This window comes from Polyodon spathula, chromosome 25 (genome assembly GCF_017654505.1).
Source record: "Polyodon spathula isolate WHYD16114869_AA chromosome 25, ASM1765450v1, whole genome shotgun sequence".
NCBI lineage: Eukaryota > Metazoa > Chordata > Actinopteri > Acipenseriformes > Polyodontidae > Polyodon > Polyodon spathula.
Genome location: NC_054558.1, coordinates 11082740 through 11110119, shown reverse-complemented (window position 1 = coordinate 11110119; position 27380 = coordinate 11082740). Strand labels below are relative to the sequence as shown.

The 27380-nt window shown below is 40.4% G+C and overlaps 1 protein-coding gene across 2 annotated transcripts; it reads left to right on the top strand.

Moving 5' to 3' along the window:
• Nucleotides 1-26884, top strand: LOC121299928 (leucine-rich repeats and immunoglobulin-like domains protein 2). 2 transcript variants are annotated; one of them, XM_041228169.1, is made up of 18 exons: nucleotides 1-729; nucleotides 1384-1458; nucleotides 1720-1854; nucleotides 3146-3289; nucleotides 4035-4178; nucleotides 5807-5950; nucleotides 10471-10614; nucleotides 12918-12998; nucleotides 13317-13388; nucleotides 14155-14223; nucleotides 14735-14898; nucleotides 16194-16514; nucleotides 17592-17873; nucleotides 21874-22323; nucleotides 22558-22710; nucleotides 22936-23088; nucleotides 23474-23704; nucleotides 24227-26884. In XM_041228169.1, exons 1-18 carry the CDS (start codon nucleotides 524-526, stop codon nucleotides 24472-24474), a joined length of 3216 nt encoding a protein of 1071 aa, XP_041084103.1. In that variant the 5' UTR covers nucleotides 1-523; the 3' UTR covers nucleotides 24475-26884. The 2 variants fall into 2 exon arrangements, with proteins under 2 accessions (XP_041084103.1, XP_041084104.1); XM_041228170.1 differs by lacking the exons at nucleotides 1-729; nucleotides 1384-1458; nucleotides 1720-1854; nucleotides 3146-3289; nucleotides 4035-4178 and adding an exon at nucleotides 4464-4477.
• Nucleotides 26885-27380: the final 496 nt, after the last annotated feature.

Sequence of the window (27380 nt, the reverse complement as noted above, 5' to 3'; positions counted from 1 at the left end):
AATATGACATCTCCCGAAAGGAATGCATGACGGGGGGGTCTTGTTGATTGACGTTATCCTTGCTCAATCAGAATCCATTATACACAGTCTTTGGAGCATTGTGCAATGAGAAAACAGAGCATGCTTTAACTGACTAGACGACTGACCAGTAACTTAACAATAAACATTCCCAAGCGGCGCAGTGCCAGTCCTGAAGCGAGGCGCTTTGTTACCTTAAAAGAAACTCGGAAATACGTAATAAGTGAACGTGTGCAATGGTATTATTATGCAGATACATCTTTTATGAAAACGATATTTTGATAATGGATAATATGGAAAACGTGTTTTTTGGATAGATTATTTCAGAGCTTGAGAGACCAGCTTGTATTAACTTAAACAAAACGGAAAGGGAAATCGATGGCCCTTGCTGTAAGAGAAACTGGTGCGCGTTTAGAGGTTCGGATCTGAAGATCGCGAGTTTATTGCTAGTGCAAAGTTATTTTTGTACTATTATCGTTAAAGATATATAAGGAACCTCTTGTTAATGTTGAGATCCAAAATGGCGGCTTGGTGGCTCGCTCCTCCAGTGATCCTAGTATTTGCGTCGGTCCTTTCTGCTCCGGGGCTCGCCTCCTCCTGCCCGCATCCCTGCTCCTTTAGCGGCAGGGAGAATGGCATAATGATGCTGGATTGTAGTAGGGGAAAACTGACAGAGGCGCCCTCTGCCCTACCAGACTGGATAACATACTTGTGAGTACATGAAAAAAGACATCCGTAATCTTCACAATGGTGCAGCTAGGTTGGACGTACATTTTAGAACTTGTTTGTGTGGTTGCACCAAAACTTGCATAGTTTTGTGTAGGTGAAAGCAGAAGTCGAGTTGAGTTCTGATTGCAGACCCGTTTAGCAGATAATCACCTATTGAAGAGTGAATAAACATTTGACAAGGCGTAGCGGAGACGTGCACGTTGGTTCCAGATTGCTATGATCTATTTTGCAGACTTTGGTTTTGATGAGTGGCTGGCAATGTGGTTTGTATGTACATTCTGCAGACTATAAAAGCAAAACTCTCTATCTGACTGTCTATCTATCTATCTATCTATCTATCTATCTATCTATCTATCTATCTATCTATCTATCTATCCATTCATTCCCTTTTACTGTGCAGCACAGATTCCTTTGCTCTGCTGGGTTGTGCAGGATTACCCGCTTCTCTCGAAGTGTATGTTCAGTGTTTGATTGAATAAACGGGCTTCACCCAAGTCCCACTCAATCTTAGTATTTTTCTATTGCTGATCATGCAGGCGTGCTGTGTGTTTTTGTGTATGCATCTGTGCGAGTTTGTGTTGTCTAATTACATTCTCTGTACAGCTAAATCACAGTTTTAAACAATTACATTTCCAGGAGCTTGAACTACAATGAGTTGACAGCACTCCCCTTCTTTGGACAATTAACTTGGAACATAACAGTTTTGTCACTGTAAGTATATTACAAAGACAGCATGTTATAAAAGTGTCTGAACAATCAGAAATAATACATTAACCTTTAGCCTCTTGTAAGAAACAGTGTTTTTTTTTTTTTTTTTTAAGTTGTGTGTGTGTGTGTGTAAATGGGAAAGGAGTCTTTCCTTATTAAATAAGTAGGTTTAGTGTAAATGTGTCATGAATTGATTACATGAATACTGTACTGATATAAACGCAGGCATCATTAGTAGCAGTTTGTACTGTTTTGAATTTGCAGAGTTCATAACAGAATTGCAGAGATCGTCACAGATCACCTTCAGCCATATGTTTCTATGGATTCTTTGGACCTCAGCTCAAACCTGATTTCACAAGTACAAGCAGCCTCATTTCCACCAATGCAGCTCAAATATTTGTAAGTTTTTTTTAAAAGTGAAAGATATTTATCACAAGCTCTAACCCAGTGATGTTTTTCATGTGATGTGCAGAGTGATTGAAATTGGACACAGCCACGTTCTGAACCAGGTTACATTCTGTACCCACTCAGCTGGATAACAAAGTATTTGCTGCGGTCCAGTGCGATCGTGGGTATTGTACAAGAAAAAGGAACCCTTTCGTGCCAATTATTTTTGTATTTAATATCAAACAATTTGGGTAATGATTTCATATTTGCTGGGTTTGATAAACACCAAATATAAAAATTGACTTCGTATGGCTGCCATATTGAGATTGTGTGACTTATTTACATTTGTGTAAGTTTCTGCTGTATAATGTTATTGTTTGGTATATAGCTGTATTCTTTAAGCCTTGTCAGTGATATGGCTGTATTTAAGACTTGTCGTTGATACGACTGTGTTCTTTAAGCCATGTCAGTGGTACGGCTCTGTTCTTTAAGCCATGTCAGTGGTACGGCTCTGTTCTTTAAGCCATGTCGGTGGTACGGCTCTGTTCTTTAAGCCATGTCGGTGGTACGGCTCTGTTCTTTAAGCCATGTCGGTGGTACGGCTCTGTTCTTTAAGCCATGTCGGTGATACGGCTGTATTTAAGCCTTGTCGGTGATACGGCTGTATTTAAGCCTTGTCGGTGATACGGCTGTATTTAAGCCTTGTCGGTGATACGGCTGTATTTAAGCCTTGTCGGTGATACGGCTGTATTTATGCCTTGTCGGTGATACGGCTGTATTTATGCCTTGTCGGTGATACGGCTGTATTTATGCCTTGTCGGTGATATGGCTGTATTTATGCCTTGTCGGTGATACGGCTGTATTTATGTCTTGTCGGTGATACGGCTGTATTCTTTAAGCCGTGTTGGTGATACGGCTGTATTTAAGCCTTGTTGGTGATACGGCTGCATTTAAGCCTTGTCGGTGATACGGCTGTGTTCTTTAAGCCGTGTCAGCCATACGGCTGTGTTCTTTAAGCCGTGTCAGTCATACGGCTGTGTTCTTTAAGCCGTGTCAGTCATACGGCTGTGTTCTTTAAGCCGTGTCAGTCATACGGCTGTGTTCTTTAAGCCGTGTCAGTGATACGGCTGTATTTAAGCCTTGTCAGTGATACGGCTGCATTCTTTAAGCCATGTCAGTGATATGGCTGTATTCAACATTTTAAGCCCGGGGATGCTTTTTTTGTTCACAAATTAATACACCCTCCCTCTCCCTATTATTTTAATAAACATGTCATGTTTTTTTTCTTGATTTTGTCTTTTAGAAATTTAAGTAACAACAGAATTACCACTTTGGAACCCGGATGCTTTGATAATATCTCTAGCTCCTTGGTGGTCCTGAAACTGAACAGAAACAGAATCACTTTTCTCCCACTGAAGATCTTTAAACTTCCTCACTTACAGTACTTGTAAGTAGTTCATTTGCTTTCAGTTGATGAATAATAAGAAGCGTTGGGGTTTGGTTTGGACTAATTGGGTATGTTAAGTAAAAAAATCTTTGCCAGTTTCAGGATAATTATTTCCATGAAATTGACTTGCATTAAAGAGTAAGTAGCAGGGTTCAGATAAATCTAGCATGTTGCTACAGCTGTTTAAATAACTTACCTGGAATTCTTCTTTTCATTGTTAACATCCTGACGCCTTTTTGCACTTCTAAATCGAAATTGTCTCTCAAAGGTCTTTTCAAAATGTCTGCTCTTCTGCACTGGGGTTTGAGATCAGAGGCGTGTCCTCTCTCTGATCACTAGGGTGTGGGTCCTCGTCTCTGCCCCAGCTTCAGTGGGGCGTGTTTCTTCAGGAATACACTTAGGAAAAAAAAATTGTCTCTCGGCAGTGATCAGAGAGAGGACACTCATCTGATTTCAAACCCCAGTGCAGTAGAGCAGACATCTTGAATAGACCTTTGAGAGAGATTTCAGTTAAAAAGTATAAAATGTTGTCCGGATGTTAACAATAAAAAGAGGAATTGCATACGTTGATAGTTGTAGCAGCACGTGGGGACGTATAACGTTATATTTTCAGGAACCCCGCTACTTGCTCTTTAACTTGACAACAATTCAGACATCAAAATGTGGCATTTCCGTACCTCACCTAGATAGGTGTAAATATTGCAGGTCAAGAACACTAAATTCTACTGATCTTTCTTGCTTTTAGGGAATTAAAACGTAACAAAATTAAGATGATCGAAAGCCTTACATTCCAAGGTCTGGATTCCTTGAAATCTCTGAAGATGCAGCGTAATGGACTCAGCCAGCTTATGGATGGAGCCTTTTTCGGACTTAATAATATGGAGGAGCTGTAAGTCTCTTAATGATATGGAGCAGCTGTAAGTCTCTTAATGATATGGAGGAGCTGTAAGTCTCTTAATGATATGGAGGAGCTGCAAGTCTCTTAATATGGAGGAGCTGTAAGTCTCTTAATGATATGGAGGAGCTGTAAGTCTCTTAATATGGAGGAACTGTAAGTCTCTTAATGATATGGAGGAGCTGTAAGTCTCTTAATATCGAGGAGCTGCAAGTCTCTTAATAATATGGAGGAGCTGTAACTCTCTTAATGATATGGAGCAGCTGAAAGTTTCTTAATAATATGGAGGAGCTGTTTACTGGCCTGGTCAAGAATTAAAATATTCAAATGTTTTAAATATACATTGAGAAGGGCTTTGTTTTGTCTGTTGTTGGCAATATAATAGTCGTTGCAGATCAAGGACACTTGCTGCAGGATTTGCCTAGAGCAAAGGTGCGCAACCAAAGTTATCATGGGCCACATATCTAGAAAACTAGTTTAACCTTGTGTGTATAGCGGGCTGCACGTTACTAAAGAATAATCCGACTTTAATCCTGGGCTGCAGTATACATGGCAAATGTATGTAGTTGTCCATCAGATCAGCAGTACAAAGGTCACTCTTGAAATCAGGACTTAAAGGATGTGTTGCAGTAAGAATACCTCTGTTAAGAAAGGGGAACAAGGCTAAAAGGTTAAAATGTGCACAAGAACCCTGAAACTGGATTATGGTACTTTGGACTGTTGATGGATGAACAACGACACCTGTGCCTTTTGCCAGTTCTGTTGTCAATTCAATACTTGCCCTTCTATTCCTTAAGGATATTATCTCAAGTATTGCTCATCCTTGTTAGACAGCTTTTTGGGTCTTCCAGTCCTGGGTTTGTTAATTACAGATGATGCTTTGTACTTGTTGATTATGCTTCGGATACCACACCTTGAAAATCAGGTGACGCAAGCTATTTCACTCAGTGCGTTTCCTTAATGTTAATAGTAGAAAACACTAGTGGAGGCTTTGAGCAAATTCTTGCCCTGCTGTCTCAGTTACACAGCGATTCTTCCCAATCTTTCTTGTATACTTTGGTGCTGCTCTTAGGTGCTACGAGTTTTCTTTTTTACAGAGGGCTGCTGTGTCGTTTCATTGTCACTTTTGTCTTTTCTTTTGCTAATAACGAGCTTGGCAATTGCTCAGCAGTGTGTATTTTAGCCAGCGAGGTGTTCAGTTTTTGCAGGCAGCAGTGTAGCACAGGGCAGTGATGTCACTCCCTTCCAACAAGCCTCTTCTGTTGGGAATGGGTCCTGTGACTGAGGCTGATGGAAGCACTCTCCCCCACAGCATGAATGAAAACAGTGTGCTGCCATTTATGCAAGAAAATGCGAAAAGTCAACAAAGTTTTAAAAAATATTTCCGATGTACTCCTAAGTGAAATGGATTGACAGGCTGTGGGTTGCGTGTCCCTGCCTAGAGTAATGTTACAGATGCCCTGTCATCCTTGGTTCATCATCACCAAACTGATGCTTAAACCTACAAGCGTTGCCCAACCCGCTGTGATCACCCATATCCTTAAACATCTCCTGTCATCCATCCACGCTAATATACAATATACATGGTATGTAAGATTTTGTTTCGTTTTCAATTGTTTTAGGGAACTGGAACACAATAACCTGACGGAAGTGAACAAAGGCTGGCTCTATGGGTTACGAATGCTGCATTTGCTCCAGGTTAGCCACAATGCTATTGGCAGGATCAGCCCTGATGCTTGGGAGTTCTGCGAGAAACTGTCTGAATTGTAAGTGATCGTTTATGTGTTTTCATATTCTATATGTAACTGTTTTAAGTATCTCTGTGAGGGGAGCTCATGGAAACTCCTTGTGCAAATTGTCACAGTAACCTTCACTTTGATCTGTGACCTAAGATTGCTGTGAAATTGGGGTGTGGGCTTCATACTCCGAGTCCATACACAGTTGTATTTTGTGGTCCTCTAGGTCAAGTGTCAATCAGTCAATCAGTATTTGTATAGCGCACTTCACATTAATAAAGGCACCTCAGCGTGCATTACATAAAATAAAAAATATATACATAGATAAGAAAACACATTAATGATGAAATGTTTTGTATTTAATTTAATTTAAAGTATAAACAACATGGTGTCGCAAGGATTTGGTCCTGGGGGGTTGGGTGGTGGAGATTAATTGTAATTAACTTCTGCGATTAGCGCGTTCATTTTTGGGGAGTTTAATTTGCACTCCTGTCTTGTCCCTCTTAGCAGTACTGAAAGCCATAAGTATTTGTGAGCCTTTTATTATGCGTGTTTCACATGACATCTTGGGGTGGGGGGGGTGGGGTGGGGTGGGGGGGGGGGGGGGGGGGAGCAAACATTTTCAAATTCCTCGTAGTGCATTGATATTTTGCAACAGGTCGCCAGCTGGTTTTATGGTGCAATTCGTAAAATATTTAGGTTGCAAATTTTTAAGGCTTTAAAATATTCTTTATTTCTTTGGCACTGGTTTATTATGTTTAATTCCAGCATTAGAATACAGAGCTCAATGAAACTTGCTCAAAGTATCCTGTGGTAGTGTGCCATCCCCCTTATCCCAAGACACTACCAAACTCCCCACAGTTCAGCAGCCACGTCACAGTGCACTAGCTGCGCTGTACAAAACACGACTCAAACGAATCATTTTTTGTATTAATTCTACACTAATAACATTCAATACAATAATCTGAACAGTGCAACTACTGTAACCTAGCCAAAATAGAAAATACATTCCAACATTACAATAGCATCAGCACTAAACAAACTTAAATGAGATGGTTGAAGTAATTGTATGAATTAAGTATGCAATTAAAACCAAGATTAAGTGAGATAAAAAAAAAAATTCTCAAGATTTAGCGTGATATTTTGTAATCGCTTGCCAGCCTAGTAATAATTCATAAAAATGTTTCTGTAAGTAAAAATTAACACCCCAATGATTCAATGAACTCGAAATCACCCTATTAAGAACCATGATGTTTCACCTCCCAATCACATTTTCAGCCACTGCTATGCAGTTATTAAACATACACGTTAAATAACAGAAATAATAGCCTACCTTCCCTGGTGTTTAGATCCATAAGTCCATCCTCCTGTTTTTCACTGTGAACGTGTCGAGCGCTTATAGGTCTCTGGTTTACAACATCCGTTTAAAGCATGATTCGCACAGGACTATAAATATCTCATTTCGTTGTACCTTTTCCAAAGGCTACAATAACCATTCAGTCTTTTGAGTGATATGCATTTCCAAACATGTCTTCAAAGGCACGGTTAAAAGCATTAATTTAAGAGTCGGCAGTTATGTTTTGTATTTTCTATAATATCTATATTAATATTTGATTTCGACGTCTCAGTGCACGTCAGTTTGAACAGTATGTGCACACGCCTTCTCCTATCAAATGAGTCGAAGGCTGAATCTGGTGTAAAAGTGACAGGACTCATCACAACTAGATGTGAGTTTGACTGACTTTATTTTGTGTGCTGCTGAGGCGGGCGTGAAGCAAACACCTCGCGTGTCGGAGGCTAGCTTCCATTGGTTGGGACGGGGGTTTACAGTGTCGCTGACGTGTTTTATTTATTTATTTTTTTCTCTTCCCACGTTGTTGAATAATGTATTTTGGGGTGGTTTAACCCCCTAAAACTACCCCCTAGCTACACCACTGCCCTGAGAACTGGGGAGAGTCTTTGCCTGTCAGGGCTAGCAGCTGCATTCTGAACGAAACAGAGACGATGAATAAGCTTATGAGGCAGTCCAGCACACCGCGCATTACAGTAGGCAAGCCTAGAGCTTATTCAAGCATGACACAGAATCAGATTTTAAAATGGGATGTGAAGACAGGCAATATTTCTGAGGATATGAAAATCAGATGTGAACACCATTAGGTCTACTAGACCATTATCCCGGGTGATCAGAAGCAGCTCTGTCTTGCTAACATTGAGCTGAAGAACGTTGGAGGTCATTCAGTCATGAATGTCCGTAAGACAGGCTGCTAAGGAGCCACTAGCAACACTATCCTCCCTGACGTAAACAGCTGAGTATCGTCAGTATAGGAGTGATAGAACATTCTTTGCTGATGTGTCAGCAATCCAAGTAAAGCATACAAAAGCTAAAGAGTAGCAGACCCAGAACAGAACCCTGTAGAACTCCATATGGTACCTCGGAGTCCTGGCCTGCAACATTTGTACAATGTGTTCAGCCTGTCAAATATGACTCAAACCATGACATTGCTGAGTCGTCGAGGCTTCTGCAAGTTCTCAGACGACCAAGCAGTATGACATGGTCAACTGTGTCAAAAGCCTCGATCCAACAGACGAGCACTGAAGTAGACCCACAATCCGCATTGATGAGCGGTCATTAACAACCCTGACCAGCGCTGTTTCAGTGCTGTCTTCCTGATTGTGATTCCAGTGCTGATGTGTTTTTGAGAGCTGGATATAAACCACATGCTCCAGTAGCTTTAAGAACAATTGTAGATTCAAGATGGGGCGATAATTTGATAGATCAGCCCCATGTGCTCCAGCCTTTTTCAACACAGGTCTTATGATGGGCTGTTTTTAATTCCAGTGGGATCTTGCCTGTTCTTAATGCCATGCGAGTCAGGCATGACAAGTTCAGTCCCACACTGACAGACTATGTTGGATGGCAAAGGGTCCAAAGGACAGGTCGTGGGTCGCATAGCCTCAAGTAGCCCTAGAAACAGCTGAGAAACTTCCATAAAGCTGAATGGGAAGTGAGGGGCGCCAACAAATTAAACTCAGCCACAAGCTCACTTCGCACTGAGGGGGAGCCAAGGACCACACTACTCGAATGAAGCTGATTTTATTCTGAATGTGCTGTGAAGTCATGACGTGACAGCAACGACTGAGCAACAGAACTAGTGATGCTGTTTGGGGACCTCAGGGTAATACAGTGTTAAACATGGAGAAAACAACTCATGAATTACCACTGTTTCAAGAAGTAATGCCAGAGTAATATTCCATTATCGTCTTTTAGAGCCGTTTATGGTGGTTAATCCAATTCAGCCTGTTTTCAACCCTACTGGAAAGTCTCCAAGCTCTTTCCAGTTTGCGCCCCTGTACTAACTTCGCAGTATACCAGCTTCATCAAGTGGTCCCACGTTTTAAACCAGTGGTAAAGGAGATAAACCTGTCATGCACACTGGGGGTCAGTCTGGGGATCATGGTTAGCTAAGTAATGATCAGAAAAAGCCACTTCTGTACTCCGTAGTCCCTCCAGAGCATGACCACGAGTTAACCCTAAAACTGGACAGTGTAAAAACCAGGCTGTCAATCAATTCTGTCAAATCAGCAGTAACAGGAGTTTGAGGAAGGTTTACATGAATATTAAAGTCTCCAAGAGCTAATATATTATCTGCTTCTAACAGAAGTTGAGAAAGAAAGTTAGAGAAATTTGTAAGGAATGAGGATATACAACTGGTCTATAGATAACCGCAAGTTATCCAGGGATGGGGGGCTGGCGTTTAACAAGAAGATGCTTAAACGAGAGTCCAGGGCCATGCCGCCACCTCTCCCTGTGTCACGTGCCTTTTCATAAAACCCGTAACCATACGGGTCGAGAGAACTAAAGAATGGAAGTCACCAGTATTATGCCATGCCTCAGTTAGGCATAAAAAGCTCAACTTTTTGTCAATGAGAAGCGCGAATAACCAGAGACTTCTTCCCAAGTGACCTAGTATTGAGTCAGGAGGACCTCTCTAACTGTGAAGTTAGTTTTTGATCCTGATTTGCAGACATACACGACATTTGAATCCGATTTAACATCTGCAGAGCTAAACCCAGGTGCTGCCGACAATCTATAAGGAAACCAAACACTTTCAACCGGACTGCTGTACAGACCCCACTTGTATTTATACTGTCTGGAAAAACAGATAAACATCCTGAGAACCACAACACAACCACAGTCAGAGTATGAAACTAAGTAATACTAGGCAGTCAGCCTTTTAGTATTGCTGCAGGTGGAGCGCAGGCCTGGGTTCCAGCCTGTAATGAGAACATGAATCCTCACGACCGCTGTGAAGACCTCTGTCACACTCTGAGGTAGTAACGTCATGTTCATAGAAACACTGCATGCTGAATGTGTGCTTGTACCTACTGACCTACTGAGACCATGACATTTTTTGGATATATACTTAAAACTAGAGAATCGCTAATCCAGTTGTGGTGATAAATAATTACAAAAGCCTTTAGCATTTTGTTTTTACAGCTGTTGTGGGGATTAATGTTCATGCTAACATACTTGTGTTTATTTTTGGCAGAAATGTATCTTCTAATCATTTGACTCGCTTGGATGCGACTGCTTTTTCTGGTCTTGGTTTGCTTGAGAATTTGAACTTGGGGAACAATGCTGTGAGCCACATTGCGGAGGGTGTGTTCAGTGGTCTGCCCAACCTGCACCATCTGTAAGTATACTGTGTGTATGTATTGTAAAACCAAGATGCAACCACACAACAAGACTACAGGGGTCTGTTTTCTCTTTATGATTATAGGTGCTGTTTGTGCTAGTAATCACACAACAAGACTACAGGGGTCTGTTTTCTGCTTATGATTATAGGTTCTTTTGTATTAGTAATGCCTTGCTGTTGGATGCTGTAGAAAAGAATGTGTTAAATAAGAAGGTTAGTGTAAGGCAGTTGCTGAACATGGCTGCTGATGTGACATTTAAATGAAATGCAAAGGCGGCTTCATTTTCCTTACACCAGATTTCACAAATTAAGAATATTTATTTTACATATATTGCTTGTTTAATACACAGTAGACTCCCGTTAATCCGTGCAGATGGGGAACGATTTGAGCCCAAATTAGTGAAAAACACAGATTAGCTGAAGTTGAGTTTACTGTTTACTGAAAAACTCAAAGTGCAAAAATACAAATAAAATATAATGTCCCAAAATTATTATTTTTTTTCTAAACGAAGATGTTTTAGTTCAGTGGTTGTGGGCACAGTTTGTTAAAGTTGCAGTTTATCTGTGGGCATTTCAAGCAACAGGAAAAACAAATCTTGTCTTTTTACATACTTTCTTTTAAAATGGATTCATAGCATCAATTAAGAATCTTGAAAAGTGATTTGTTGACTGCTACGGTAAGTTTATGGGATGGTAACATGTATTTTTTAAGTGGTGTTTTATTTTATGTGAAACCCAGTGTCCCCTGTAGTGGATCCAGATTAGCTATGAAGGAGATAGTAGACACTTAGACAGGTGTGCCGGTACGCCGGTACGCATCATCAATGTGATACAATCGGGGTGCAATTAAAGAGGATTTATGCTCTAAGCTGCGTCTTTGTTTGGTAAACAAATGTCAATGCATGACAAAGACTAGATATACATGGAAAGTGTATTTATTGAATATACTGATTTTTTATTAAACGATATTTACATCCTTAGTTTCAGTAACTACAGTACAGCACTGTCCGTTGGCTTGCACTAGACTGTACTTAATTGAGTTAAATGATGGCCGTCTGCTTCTGCTCAGATCCGCTGATTTCCACACTACTAAAGCACTTGAATACCCATTTCCACATAGATCAGATGACTTCTGCACTAATACATTTTGATAATGTACTGTATTAAAACACACAGATTATTGAAACGCGGATTAACGGGAGTCAGCTGTACATTTAAAATCAGTAAACTGTCTGCACTTAGAGACAGAGTAACATTGTACATGTTTAGTTGATTTAGCTTGGTAGACTGACTCCTCACAGGAAGTCAGATATTTTTTCCTGACCACATGGAACACCTTGAACAGTGAACTTGGCACTTGGATGGAAGAAGAGCCTTTATTGTGAATTTTACCAAGCAGTCGAAGTTTTATTAACACCATCTCATTATGAAGGAATTAAAAGTAATCTCTTTTGCATAGTAATTGCACGAAGCAGGACAATAATGGGTTTATTCGGCATTACTGTTGAGCTCTTGAAAGGCGTTAAGTAACTGACAGACAGCACCATTCACTTGAGGGTCTCTGAGTGAGGAGGCGAAGGGGCAGTAGTGATTAACCAAGCTTCAGGCAGCATTGCTTTTGAGTGAAGCACAGAAGATCAGAAATGCATTGCTCTGACAAACAGGGTTTCATCTGTCTCACCAGATAGAGTGAGGTTTTTGTTTAGAATGATGTATTTGAAACTTGGTTCAAGGCACTAGGCTGATATTCAAAGTGTAATAAGTGAGTACACTTTGAAAAAGGCCTTGTATTGAGTGTAAAGATGTCTTTTTAAAACCCTGTGACTTATGGAATGGTTTAAACAAATAAAGTATGTATTTTATTTATGTATTTATTAAAATACTTGAATAAGCATACCCAAATCGTGATTTTGTTCATATGATGACTTCCTGTTAATTCAGTTTTTACGAGATTAAAAAGATGTTTTTGCTCTGCCTTTTAATTTAAGAACAAAAACAAATGAAAGCAAGCCTCCTGTGCGCTTGTGGTTCCTGTTAGCTGATTGATCTCAGAATCTTGTGAAGTTGGTTCTTAAATGATCCCAGCGTTTCAACTAGGTAACCCATTCCATACCCTCTGTCCTAAGTCTATCTCTGCTTGATTATAAGAAAATAAGATCATTTAATACATTAGCAAGTAGAGATTAAGCACAGTTTTGTGATATCTTACTAAACTGTCAATGCAGACATTTATTCACAAACCTGCCACTTTGTAATCTTCAATCTAAACTATATTCCATTCTCTTGTTTTTGTGTTGTAGAGATATAAGAAATAATGACATTTCTTGGGCTATTGAAGATTCGGTTGGAGTGTTTGTTGGGCTGGGCAAGTTGAACACACTGTATGTATCTTGTTTGAAGACTATTCAAATATAAAGTGCTGAATGTTTTTTGCATTGACTGGAGTAAGGATTTGGACATACGTCCTCATAACATACATTCACAGAATGATGTGCCACCACTACCCATTCCATTGGAGAATAAAGGATCAAATCTTACCTGGTTTTCAGTCAAAACATTTTCCATGAGACCCACAGTATGCTAATGCACTGCCATTTCTAATTACTCTAATGCCTGTTGCTTACAATACGGTTTGAATGCAGTAAAGGCTCTTTTTATGTCTTTGTGTTCTGAATATAATTGTGTGCTTCCTTTTATAGAATACTGCAAGGAAACAGGATTAAATCTGTGACAAGTAAAGCATTTTCTGGTCTTGAGGCGCTAGAACATCTGTGAGTAACCCAGGCTGTAAACCGCATTTATTTTTAAATGTAGTTACTTATTTATTATTTTTTAATTTAATTATTTTTTAATATTTAGTAGTCACCAGTTAAATTTTTACCCCATTTTTTCTTCCAATTTGAAATGCTCAATTGTATTTAGACTCACCGCTACCACTCCTGCGCCGACTTGGGAGCGATGAAGACGAACACAGTCTGTCCTCCGAAGCGTGTGCCGTCAGCTGACCTCTTCTTTTCACTCTTCAGGCCCGGCATGCAGCCAGCCCAGAGCTACAGCGTCGGAGGACAACGCAGCTCTGGGCAGCTTACAGGCAAGCCCGCAAGCACCCAGCCAGTCTACAGGGGTCGCTGGTGCGCGGTGAGCTGAGGACACCCCAGCTGACCTAAGCCCCCTTTTCCCCACACGACACTCTGCAAATTGTACGCCGCCTCCTGGGAGCTCCCGTCCACGGTTGGCAGTGGAATAGCCTGGACTCAAACAGTCGACGTCCAGGCTATAGGGCGCATCCTGCACTCCGCGCGGAGTGCCTTTACCGGATGCGCCACTCAGGAGTCCAAATGTATTTATTTTTAAACTTTTGAGTAGTAAGTTTGGTCGATTCTTGGTCCCTATTACAATTGAAGTAAATCTATGACATAGAAAGGGTGCAGATGCTATTATGTCATCTGTGTTCTATGAGACGCTTCCTCAAGTGTTCAGTTGGTTTTATGGGGGACAGTAAAACATGTTTATTTTTTATTTCTGTATTTTCAACAGGGACTTGACTAGAAATGGAATCATGTCGATTCACCCAAATGCCTTTTCACAGATGAACCTAAAAGAACTGTAAGTAAAATGGCACAATAATCAGACTTCATGTTATTCTGGGAGTTCCTGGTAATATACTGAGAGATTTTTGCAGATACTTTTACATGCATTCATTTTTCTAAACTACAAACCTATTCTGCAAAATGTTGTGGTAAACACAAGCTGAACACCTCTTTCAACAAATCGTTTCCAGTAGAGATCCATAGAAACGGATCTTTATATAAACTGGACAGTTTGTATAAAGACATTGTATTAAAAGGTTTTTGTATTAAAAGGCTATGGCGCTGTCCTAATCATTGTGGCTTGCTTTTTGGTCACTGGTTATTTTAATCTAATTTAGATTTTGATGAAATCAGACGTTGTTTGTAGCATTATTTTCTAGATATTTACATTTTTGATAGACTCTAGCTAACATTTCAGATAGACTGAGCTTTGTTGTGGTTTACAGGTTACCGGGACTTAAATGCTTATGAAACAGTCTGTTTTTCATAGCTGGAAAGTTAAAAGCTTTGATTTATTTATTTTTCAGTCTGTTGAACACCAGTAGTTTGCTGTGTGACTGCAATCTTAAATGGTTGCCTCAGTGGCTGATTGACAACAAATTCCAGCATTCTGTGAATGCCAGCTGCACCCACCCTGCATGGCACGCAGGACAGAGCATTCTCAGTGTCGTCGTGGAGGATCTGGTCTGCGGTGAGTAGCGTTGGGGCGGTTATCAAATTTGATAAAATCTCAAAAAAAAAAGTTCAGTGCACATCATTCATTTTTATTATGTATCAGTTATCATGATTACTGTCATTGTCGAGTTTCGTAGTAAGAATTTCCGAGATAACATTCCGCATAATGAAATGAAGTTCAGCAGTGTTTGTTGCCACATATTGCTTCTGTGTAAATGGGGCTGCTCCCTCATTGCCTGCCTTGTCTGTAAGCAGTCTGACAGGATGCAGTAGAGCTGTGCCTGTGATGACATTGCCATAGCATCAAAGTCACCTGGATCTGCAACATTTACACTTTGACCTCGATGCCCTTGCTGTCCTTTTAAACAGTCGCTCGTGTCATTGTTTATTCAACTAGTTGCATGGGCATAAACAAAAAGAGTAAGGGAAGAGGTGTATATATGTATGTGTGTGTAACTCTTGATGGACTGCTTAGTCCACTGGAGGGTGATCTCCGTGGTAAAAGATAGTTTAAGTGGCCAATCAAGTGTGGTCTGGAGGGAGTTGTGCGATTCTCATTGGAATTTAAATTGTTAAACGATGAAGACAAACATGCTGCTATTGAGTGTATAAAGCTTTGAGTTAAATTCTTGTGAATGTAACGATTTAAACTTTTAAAAAACCACCATGAATTGTCGTTTTATATTTTATATATATATATATATATATATATATGCGCGCGAGCAGATGCACAGTTCGCTCTGAACAAAATAATGATATGTGTTTTTAAATTCTGCTGAGTTTTAGAAGCAGAAATACATCAAAGTCAGCAATATCAAGTCCTGAGACCCTCCTGGAACACAGTTTGAATATGCACACAGTTTGCAGTTGCAATGTGTGTGTGTTCTATACACAAGGTTTCAATTGAAATGTGTGTGTGTGTTCTATACACACGGGTTTACAATTGAAATATGTGTGTGTGTGTTCTATACACACGGGTTTACAATTGAAATATGTGTGTGTGTGTTCTATACACACGGGTTTGCAATTGAAATATGTGTGTGTGTTCTATACACACGGTTTCAATTGAAATATGTGTGTGTGTTCTATACACACGGGTTTGCAATTGAAATGTTTGTGTGTGCTCTATACACACGGTTTGCAATTGAAATGTGTGTGTGTGTGTGTTCTATACACACAGTTTGCAGTTGAAATGTGTGTGTGTGTGTTCTATACACACAGTTTGCAGTTGAAATGTGTGTGTGTGTGTGTATGTTCTATACACGCTGGTTTGTAATTGAAATGTGTGTGTGTGTGTGTTCTCTCCTCTAGATGATTTTCCTAAGCCCCAGATCACTGCACATCCTGAGACTACAGTGGCTCTCAAGGGAATGAATATTACATTCACTTGCATTGCAGCAAGCAGCAGTGATTCACCAATGTCGGCAGCTTGGAGGAGAGACAGTGAAGTTTTGTATGATGCAGCAGTCCAAAACTTGGTCAGATACAGGGAGCAAGAGGGAGCGCTCATTGAGTACACCACTGTGCTGCATCTTTTTAATGTTAATTTTACCGATGAAGGCCGGTACCAGTGTGTTGTCATGAATCACTTTGGATCCAATTATTCAGAAAGAGCAAAACTTACTGTGAACGGTGAGTAGGCTTTAAAATACACTGCAGATATTTATAAACTGTGTAAAAAAGTATATATGAAGCGTGCCACCTGCAAAATGTATTGTGCAGACAAGCTTTCTTGCAATTAAACATTTGTGGGGCAGGATAGGATGGATGGATTGGGGGGGGTAGTAGTTTGCTTATTCAATTGTTAAAGTATTATAACCAACAGTCCTGATTTGTGTGTGTGTGTTTGTTTTTTCCTTTAATTTTTCTGTATATACAGGTTCACTCCACTTATAACGGACTCCAAGGGGCAGTGGAAATCAGTCCTTTATAAACGCAGTACGTTGTAAACACAATTCGAAATGCTCTATGTAACTGCGAGCACAAGTACCTGAAACATTTGCTCCGTAGACATTTGTCATTGTCCCTGTCAAATAAATACCGGTAAATATCAACAATACAAGAATGCATAACTGCCCAAGAACAGAAGTTTATTATTGTTTACAAAACACGCCCCTGTGGGCCGTATAATGTAATAAGTAGTACCATTTTGCTAATTTATATTTTCGCTAAATGTAATTGCAATTCTATATGTTATACATTTTAAACTGTACAATGGCTGTGCCAACAAAAACACAGACGAGTAGAAGTAAACAGCAACTGTTTTCCTGCCAGACGTCACAGATGCCACCGTGACTGTCATTTACTGTCCCGAATGTACCTTATTTGGGCAAAATATCTACCTGTGGAACAGGAAAACAGTGTATTAAACGGTGCTATGTGTATTAGACTGTACGTATTAAACACAAAAGTTCTGCCTGTGGAACAGGAAAACTGTACGTATTAAACAGTGTATTCGTTCTAGGTGAGTCTGTGTTAACCAGAGTAATTCCCCATTTAAACCCTTATTCTGTCGTTAGAAACGGAACTCTGTTCTAACAGGATCTGTTTTATAAGTGGAGTGCACCTGTATTGATAAACATGGGCTGAATTTCTCACCAATAGAGCATGTTTTTAATTATAACTGCAGTAGAAAGGAAGTAGAGGTTGTATTGTGGGGTATGATTGTATTGTTTGGAGTCCCTGAAAGCTGGATTTTCCTCGACATAGAACTGCCCTCCTTTGTGAAAACGCCGATGGACCTCACCATTCGGACTGGGGCTATGGCTCGCCTGGAGTGCGCAGCAGAGGGGCACCCCGCTCCTCAGATCGCCTGGCAGAAAGACGGTGGCACAGACTTCCCAGCTGCGCGGGAGCGGCGCATGCACGTCATGCCAGAGGATGATGTGTTCTTCATCGCAAATGCCAAGATTGAAGACATGGGAGTCTACAGCTGCACAGCACAGAACCCAGCGGGAAGCACCCATGCTAATGCAACACTAACAGTTTTAGGTAAGAAAGACTTGCTGTTAGAAACTCTTTTGGAAGATTACTTATCCTACAGGGCCAGCCGTTACAGTTCCATCTTTCACAAAGCCAGAGACTATATATAGAGGTTAAGGTGTGTGGTTTGCATTCACCGCAGCACGATGTCCCAGTAAATCACAAACGGAACAGGGGTGAGTATTTATGTAAGGACATAAAAAAAATCATATACCATGAAAGATCATTCAGTATCCTCTATACATAGTCTCTGTATTCTGTATTCTGTTTGTACCACAAGGATATATTTAAAAGAAATAGCAATAAAACGTGCACATTTTATATTAAAACAATGAATTGAGGGATTATTTTACCTGGCGGCTTTTTACTTTCATTGTCAAGAGACTGTGCTTTGACTCGGATTAATTTCAAACCCTGTTTATGGCCTCTTCGCAACAATCTTTAGATTGAACCTTGAGTTCAGTTTGTTAGTTTACATCCTCTCTGTTTGCTATTGTTGCTGTTGTTAATGAAGGGCTACAGGCTGCTTGGATAGTCAGACGCAGTCAGATTGGTAACTGGCATTTCTTGACTAAGCTCGTTCTCCAGGAGATCTGAGTCCAAATCAAAACAACAATAGAAAGCTGAAATTATTTCAGACATTTTAAGGCATAGGTGTAGAAAGACGGACCAGCTGAGAGAATTTAAACCAGTTCTTAATTCCAACACACACACACCCCTACCTAAACATTAGGGTTAGGACCATAGAAGAGTCACATTTATGGCAGTTCATTTTGTTTTTCATCACTGTTTCTCTTGATTTACTAATGTACCCTGCACTACATCTTTTACCTGAAGTAGACTGTTGACCAACTTCAGCGTACTCTTCCATCGTGTGGTAACGTCCTGTTCTATTCCTAAGGCCAAGTCCTAGCTGTTTCATTTGCACAAAGTTCCACTTGGTTGGCTGAGGTGTGTTTGAAATGACTGGCAATTTTACAGCAGTGTGACGGATTATCAATAGAAGCAATTTTCAAAGCTTTTCTGATCCCAGGTTGCAAAGTGTGTGCAGCACTTTTACGCTGTCAAATTCAGTTTTACTAATGCCTAAAGTCATATGTCATGCATTGTATTCGCTTCAATATCGCTTCAATTCTGCCCACCAGAAATTCTGCTGCGCATTATGATACCCAAGGCACTGTCATTAGCCATAGATGTCCAGAAATCGCCAACCACTCACGACCTCTGATTTACTAAGGTCATCCTCAATTTCCGTTCTCTCTTAAGAACATAAACTTACAACGAGAGGAGGCCATTCGGCCCATCTTGCTCATTTTGGTTGTTAGTAGCTTATTGATCCCAGAATCTCATCAAGCAGCTACTTGAAGGATCCCAGGGTGTCAGCTTCAGTAACAACAGATTTCCCTACAGACTTCTTGAACATACACTTGTTTTAATCTGCATTGTTGTTGTGTTTCTTGAGGGAAGTCTGTAGATATTTGAACTGCGCCCGCTGGTTTTGTTTTGAAGCACGCGCTGGTTTTGTTTTGAAGCGCCCCCGCGTAGTTTGCTCTGAGTTGTGACACGGTTGGACATGCCTAACGGTTCTCCTTTCTTGTTTAAAGATGGTCATGCCTCAGCAAAGGAGTGTTTTGCACATAAATGACACTGCAAACTACTGGCACTCCCCTTATACAATAAACTTTGCTTGCAAATTAAACAAAACAGTGATTTTTTCCAGTGATTTTTTGCTAAGTCTAATTTATACATAAAACTAGGTTTGAGTTTTATCTAACGGTTCATAACCCTGCATTTTCTTTTCTCTCCAGCTATCTCCACGTGATATCGTTTGTGACGACTCGCGTAATTTAAAAAGTGTATCCAGTGAATGACGAAGCCTAACCAAAGCAGCTGAAAGTGCGTGGCTGTGAATGGGAGTAGAGACCCATGTGTTCCATTATTAGGCTTGAGCAACTGTTGTGAATTTTTAAACTGTATGCTGTGTATACCTGTTTGAAGAGTTCCATGAAGTAGTATGGACACTTGTTAAATACTCCCCTGCTTACCTGTGGGGGAACCTTTTTACTGTGCATGCCCAAGGAAAGTCATTGTCAAACTGTGTGATTGCACAAGGAAAGTGAATGCTATTAACCTGCATGGAATATATGCCAAACTGAGCACTATTAAAATGGCATTGATAATATTTTGTGTAGCCTGTGTGGCAGCACTTTTGAAAAATGACCCTGTGTGAAACTGCATAGACTGTGTGTAGTGCAAAACAGCCTTGGATTGCCTGGACTGTATAGTAAAACAAACAGCCTTGCATGGTACGGACTGTGTGTTACAAAACGGCTAGGTCTGGATTTTAAACTGTGAACTGTGTTCTCAAGAGAAACAAACCAGAAAAAAAAACACATGACAAACTGTGTTATGTTAGATTTGATTTGTCGTGGTGTTATAAATAAGGCCCTGTGAAAATCGCAGAAGTTCTTTCAAATTCACAGCAGTGTCACAGGTAAAGTATCATATTTCACGGAATGTGCACAGAACTATTTTTATAAATTATGTGTACAGATTTATTATTATTTTTGTAAACATCAAATATAGAGAGAAATGCACTGACATCATCAAAATCAACGACAAAGTTATTCAAGCACTTTACAATAGCTTGTGAAACGTTGCTGTAATTAACAGTCTGTAGGTAAAGTGTACCTGCAAGGACAGCTTTCAGTTCCAGTACGTCAGGTGCATGCTCACCATTTAGATCTTGCAAAACAAATACAATGTGTAACCCTTACTGATCTTGGGCATCAGTCGACTCATCAGTGACCACCGACGAGCAACCAGACTGTTTTACCAATTCAGTAAAAGCCTCAGTCCTGAAGAGTTTACGTAACTTTTGGTTGTCCAGTTTTTCGAGAGGGATATTTGCACAAACAAGCGCCTCTGTCAGGTCAATTTAATGTGTTTTGTGTTTCACGGTTTTCAGTAGACTTTTGGAACATGAAAGTCGCTGTTTTTTTGTTTCTTTGCAGTAAAGCAATCGCAGTGCTGCTCTGGATTACCGACTTTCTCTTTCATGAATACCTGAATCTAAATGCCATCAACAACCGCATCTCGGTAACTTAGTGATCCACAGTAACGTTGCAGGATGTACAATGTGTAAAACTCATTGCTAATGTGATTTTTTTTTTTTTGTATGAAATACAAGTAATTCTGAAATGTATTTTTATTTCTAAGAATTTTGTAATGATCGTGGTATTGGGTAACCGCACAGCCATTGAAATCGCGATTTACACACCCGTCAGGAAGCTGCAGTGTGGCTGGCTGCCATGCAGAGGGCGCACAATGAACCTAAAAACGACAACAGGATCTAACATTAGAGCAGTGGTTCTCAAGCCTGGTCCTGGGGACCCGCTGTCCTGCTCGTTTTTCATCCATTACTTAAGTCAACCTTAATTGAACCAATAATTTGCTTAATTTGACTTTTTTTTAAACTGTTTATCTTACAAAAAGTTGGCGAATTCAAGTTCCTTGTATAATTTTATATTTAACATGAAATCTCCCAACTGTTTAAAATAATTATAACGCTCTGATTAGGTATATTAGTTCCATTAAGGGTTCAAGTGATTCACGAGCCCTGGATTATATATATGTGTGTGTGTGTGTGTGTGTGTGTGTGTGTGTGTGTGTGTGTGTGTGTGTGTGTGTGTTCTTTGCTTCTATAAAAGGATCTGTTGAGTCAATGCTAGTAGCCCAGCCAACTGCAATTTCCACTGGCTCAGGCTGACGTGTTTGGATTTTATTATTAGCATTATTTTTCTATTATTTTAGAAGTTACAATTGATTTCAACACAATAAGGGTTGTGGTTGTTGGCTGCACCTCTCCCTGCTTGTGTTTTGATATAATATTACTGTGAAGCAAAACGCCCAGTAAATGAAGGTTGGGTTTTGTGAAAGTGACTATTTTTATTTATTTATGTATGCATTTATTGAAGTGGTTTTTGAGAACACTCCTGTTTCCTTCCAGAAACTCCCTCTTTTGTCCGACCCTTGGAGGACCGAGTGGTAGCTAGAGGGGAGACGGCAGTGCTGCAGTGTATAGCTGGCGGCAGCCCCCCTCCTCGACTGAACTGGACGAAGGATGACGGCCCCTTGGTGCTTACGGAGCGGCACTTCTTTGCTGCAGCCAACCAGCTGCTGATCATTGTGGACACTGATCCGGGGGATGCTGGGAAATACACTTGCATCATGTCAAACACGTTGGGTACAGAGCGGGGCCACATCTTCTTAAACATTGTTCCTTCTCCAAACTGTGACCCTGCTCAGGGCAGCAGTCCTTATGAAGAGGATGGATGGACTACTGTGGGAATCGTGATCATCGTGGTTGTGTGCTGCGTTGTGGGCACCTCTCTTGTCTGGGTTATTGTCATTTATCACATGAGAAGGAAAAATGAAGATTATAGCATTACTAACACAGGTAATTTAAATATTTTAACAGCAACTTTCCAATTATGGAAGAAACACATTTGGCAAAGTTAGTGAGGCTGTAACCATGCACAGCTGCAAAAGAGCTAGAGTTGAGGTGTTCTTATTGTTATTGAGAACCACGGATTGTATTTTAAAAGATCTTGGTTATAAAATTGCAAACAGCAACTTCTATGTATACTTGTGCAACTGCATTTAAATGTGTGTATTTGCTTGTTTCTTTTAGATGACATGAATTTGCCAGGTGACATTCCCAGTTATCTGTCCTCTCAAGGAACACTATCAGAGCCTCAGGAGGTCTATAGTAACTCTGAAGCCGGGAGTCACCAGCAGCTAATGCCCCCTTCATCTAATGGCTATGTCCACAAGGGAACAGATGGTAAGATGTAACTCCCTCTCTGTAATGAGGCTACTGGCAGATTCATTGATCATGTAGGACAAGAATAAAGAACACTCATCTTTTGGTGTACTTCCTGTGCATATACAGAGGTTTGACAAACTGAAGTTCCTGCTAAATGGAAACACACTTTCACATAAGTGGGCTGTTTTTTACATGCTTGTAATCTGTAGTGTATAAATACTTGTTTTGTTGTTTTTCAATGAGGTATTTGTTATGTGGGCTCTGGGAGTGAAGTGGATATGGATGTCAACCCTTTTCTGGCCTCCAGCTTGCACAGCAGGATGGGCTGCTTATTCAGTGGGAGGACTGGCTTCCCGCCAGAGGAGTCGCAAGAAGGATATGTGCAGGCCAGCTCGGGTAGGAGGTCCTCCTGCAGCCTTATATCTCTTATGGGTTCTTACTTTAGAAATACATTGCTGGAGCTCAACTGCACTACCTGTACCGTGAGCAAAGTGAGGGGTGGGGGGGCTTGGTGACCCTTTATAATGCTTCTCCTCAACCATGGAAAACAACACCTGGACCAAAAGGTGGAAGTCTGTACTGAGTCTACAAACTTCTAGGTAGCAAGCACTGCTTAGACTTGATGTGTTTAAAAAAAAAAAAAAAAATGACCTGTACATTCTGACAAGTTTGTCTCTTGGGAAACTAATACCTGGTTAGAAGACCTAATTTAGGGTTTTGCCGTCATTGTTCAGTGAAGTTCAAGTCGGTGACCCGCTTCTCTCTAATCCTCCTGTAATAGGTACTGAGCCGCTGGTCATTTGTTCTGATTGCTATGACAATGCCAACATGTATTCAAGGACCCGGGAGTACTGTCCATATGCCTACCTTAGTGAAGAGGACTGCTTACCTGCCCATGCGCATCAAGAGGACCCAGCCCTAGATGGGTTAATCGCAAACAAGGACATGTCTGTATTTCTGACCAACCATGACAGGATACATCTAAAAGCTTCTTCTCAGAAGTGCAGCACTGGTGAATTGTTATTTAAAAATAATTACACATTATAGTTTGTGCAGAGTCACATGGACCTGTACTTGGTTACATGCAGTTTTCAGAGAAGATACATTTACTTCATCAGTTGCATGTGTAAATCAATGTGCCTGAAGCTGTGATGTTTTATAAACCTGCATTATTTTACACCATGTTTATAAATGTTCATTACTGTACACCAGCATGGTAAGCTGTGACAGTAACATTGAAAAAGACCACTTCATAGCCTGTCACTTGATTTATTGACGTCTTGCTTTCTACAGTCTTTTCCAGAATAGTCCCACTGCATACAAGCTCGTGCACCTGTCTGCGTCACTGCACAGTACTGATTACTAACATTGGCTTTGGGGGGATTAATCAAGTGGGTTTTTTGCATAGAAGAATGCTTTAACCAAAACAGCGTTACTGTTTTGTATCACATTTGCATGATATACTGGGCAGTCTCCCTGGTATTTGGAAAGAAACAATATGGTTCTTAAATGTATTCTTATTTTTTCTTTCTAGAAAGCCATTCCCGACCGTTGTGGGTGTTAAATCAAGACACGGGACTTGTTTCACATTCCAACTTCTCCCAGCAGCCAGTGAATGTACCTGCAAACCCCTGTGCACGTGTTGGTAGAGAAGATGAGGAGGAGGAGATGGAGGAGGAGGGTGACCTTGAGTGCTCAGCACCCTCCAAACCATTCCAGCATGCAGCACAGGAGCACAGCTTTGATTCCAACAGGACTCCTCAAAACAGACAGGAACCCTAAAGCTTCCAAATAGAGCAGAAGCCGCCTCATCTGAGGAAGTCACTACCTCCAAATGACTACACTAAACGCCAAAAAATGCATATGTGCGAGTTTACATTTCAAGAAACAGTCCTGTTTCTTGTGCGATGAAGCATTTTAACATAGAAAAGTTGATACTTCATTTATTACTTGTGCCCTGTGTTAAGCATTTTTGACCGATTTTAGTATTTAATAGTTTTTGAAGTCATTACTTGAGCTGTTGCCGCCTTAATCAGCTTGGACTCAAGCACCCACACTGTACATTAGAAAATGTGAGAAAAGTAGCTTTCGCTCACCTGTGTTCCAGTGAGTTTTCATTTACGTAATGGTACTGCAGAAATGCCTTGGTTACCTGGTGTAAAGCAGGGTTTAATAATGTGGTTCAGAAAGCACTACTGCTGTAGTGCCAGAGCTTCAGGATGGTCTTTTGTATTCATGATAAAAGGTCACTCAGAAATGGATATATTCTTATTGCAAGCACAGCCCTCTTCATTTTTCACTGTCAAATCTGAGCTGTGCACACTTTTTCTTTAGCAAACTTCTGACCTATATAAACTTGCATTCATATTTTTTATATGTAAACTTTAAATGTAAAATGTGTGTGTATCTATATATATGTCATTGTTTCATGTGCTAAATTATATTAATTGAGTATTGTGGTACTTTGTTATCGTTTTCATTTTTCAGTTTATAAGTATAACATGGTGTATTGAAAATGAACAATCATGGATTTTGGCCACATACAATTAACTTTTGCTTTGGAGAAAGGCAGGAACTTAAGCTGTCCCAGGTATGATCTTGTACTGTCCATTCTAAATGTTGATGTCTGCTCTGCTAAGAAACTGGTCATTCCTGCTGGTTGGGTTCTAATCCTGTGTCTCCTGGGATTTCTCTTAAGTGTTGTCAGAATCTGGTAGATGCACAGAATCAAGTTGAGGACTCTTCAATTAAATGAATTTGCACTTATGAGAAGAATAATCTTCTTTATATTCAGTAGTACATTTATTGGCACTACCTTCAAAAAACAAAATGAAAGTAAACAGATTTAATCAGATCTTTCCATAGGTCCACTGCATACTTTCTTTAAACATGCGCTGACTCGAGAGCGGCGAAGACGAACGCTGTCCTCCGAAGCGTGTGCCGTCGGCTTCTTTTCACACTGCAGTCTCACAACGCAGCTCCGGGCTGCTTACAGGCAAGCCCGCAGGCTGCTGGCCAGATTACAGGGGTCACTGGTGTAGGGTGAGCCGAGGACACTGGCTAACCTAAACCCTGCCCCCAGGCGACGCTCGCCCAATTGTGTGCCACCCCCTGGGAATTCCCATCCATGGTTGGTAATGGAATAGCCTGGACTCGAACCAGCGACGTCCAGGATATAGGGTGCGTCCTGCATTCCACGCGGAGCGCCTTTACTGGATGTGGCGCTAGTTTTGTATTTTTTTAATTATAATAACTGCCTGCTGTCCCAGTCCAAGATTTCCATGAACTGCGTTGATTATCTTTTACATGTAAAGAATGCTTAAATGATGAGGACCTTCATGCTTTGAAAGCTAATACAGTATTGAAATACTGATGTGACACAGTTCAGGTTCCACTCCAAATTCACGTAGAACAGTTTAACGATTTGATTGATTAATCCGTTCAATATAGACTATTGGTTGTTTAAGAAATATTAGTAATTGTTTTTTATAGAATGTGGTTAACAACAAGTATTGAATTTGGAGAATGTGTTTTCTCTATTGCTGTCTTGCATATCATTGGCAAAAATAATTTCTCAAAATGTAAATGTTTTGTTTGCACAAATCTGGCCTTAAACTTGTTTTTGTTCTTTTTGTTGTCTTAAAATAAGTAACTATTTGGCCTTAAGTTGTAATGCGGTGACAGTATTTTGATTTCATGATGCTTCCTTTTTATACGGCATGTGTTTCCCTGAACGTATCGTCCTCATGTTTGAGCTGTGGGAATGAAAGCCCGTTGTGCAGTTTGGTAAAAGCTGGCCGTGTTTGGCAATGGATTAACATTTCAATCACGCCAGTCTTCATGGTTGATGTCATACAGTAACATGTTGAACAGGTCTGTTGATGCACACAATGGTCTAGCTTTCAGTGTGTATTGCTTTGGGGCAAAATGTTATATAACATGATATCTATTATACTTTTTATACTGCTATGTTTGTACTGATTGCATAAATACCAAAGTCTCAGCATTTACGCTCTATGCTGGAAATATTGATAAAATGCTGTCTTGCTGTATCGTGTAACGGTTCCCTTTGCAGTATGTGTTTAAAATGCTGTCGACTAAATGTACATTCTGTAAAGCATGTGTAAAATATGTTTGTTTCTTGTGATATATAGTGACCTTGAAACAATAAACTCAAATCCCTTTTTCTGAAGGACTGTCTTTTTCATGGGTATGTCGTGTGTGTGTGTGTGTGTGTGAGCTATTTCAGTCTGAACTGTATCATCTACAATTTCAACAATCCCACTGGGGGGTTGGGGGTTGTTTGCTCAGCGGCTTTGCATCAGATTAGGAATGCATCTGCAGTCAAAATGAGAACTGCAAAGCCAATGCGAATGACCTAATTATATAGTAAAGTCACTCACACTCACACATGCACCAAACTGGCCCTTCTTGCCTTTATGTATGTATGTATGTGACAGCGCAAATGAATCCTAATCAACCTTCTCCCTTTCAAGCTGTGAGGGTTCTATATAACCGGAGTTATAGCAGAGTGCCCTGTAATGGATGGTTTGGCAGTTCATTCCAGGGTCAGTTGGGAGGAAGGGTGCGGGGCCACGATACCAGAAGTTAGCACCTTAATGGTAGGCGATATGTCACTCTCGGATTGGAGGATACATGAATGGCCGCACCACTGAAAGAAGGCGTGA

Coding starts and splice junctions, on each gene's coding strand:
- LOC121299928 (XM_041228169.1), top strand. CDS start 524: ATGTTGAGATCCAAAATGGCGGCTTGGTGGCTCGCTCCTCCAGTGATC. Junction 14,224..14,734: donor CAGATGAACCTAAAAGAACT/GTAAGTAAAATG, acceptor TTTATTTTTCAG/TCTGTTGAACACCAGTAGTT. Junction 17,874..21,873: donor TGCAACACTAACAGTTTTAG/GTAAGAAAGACT, acceptor GTTTCCTTCCAG/AAACTCCCTCTTTTGTCCGA.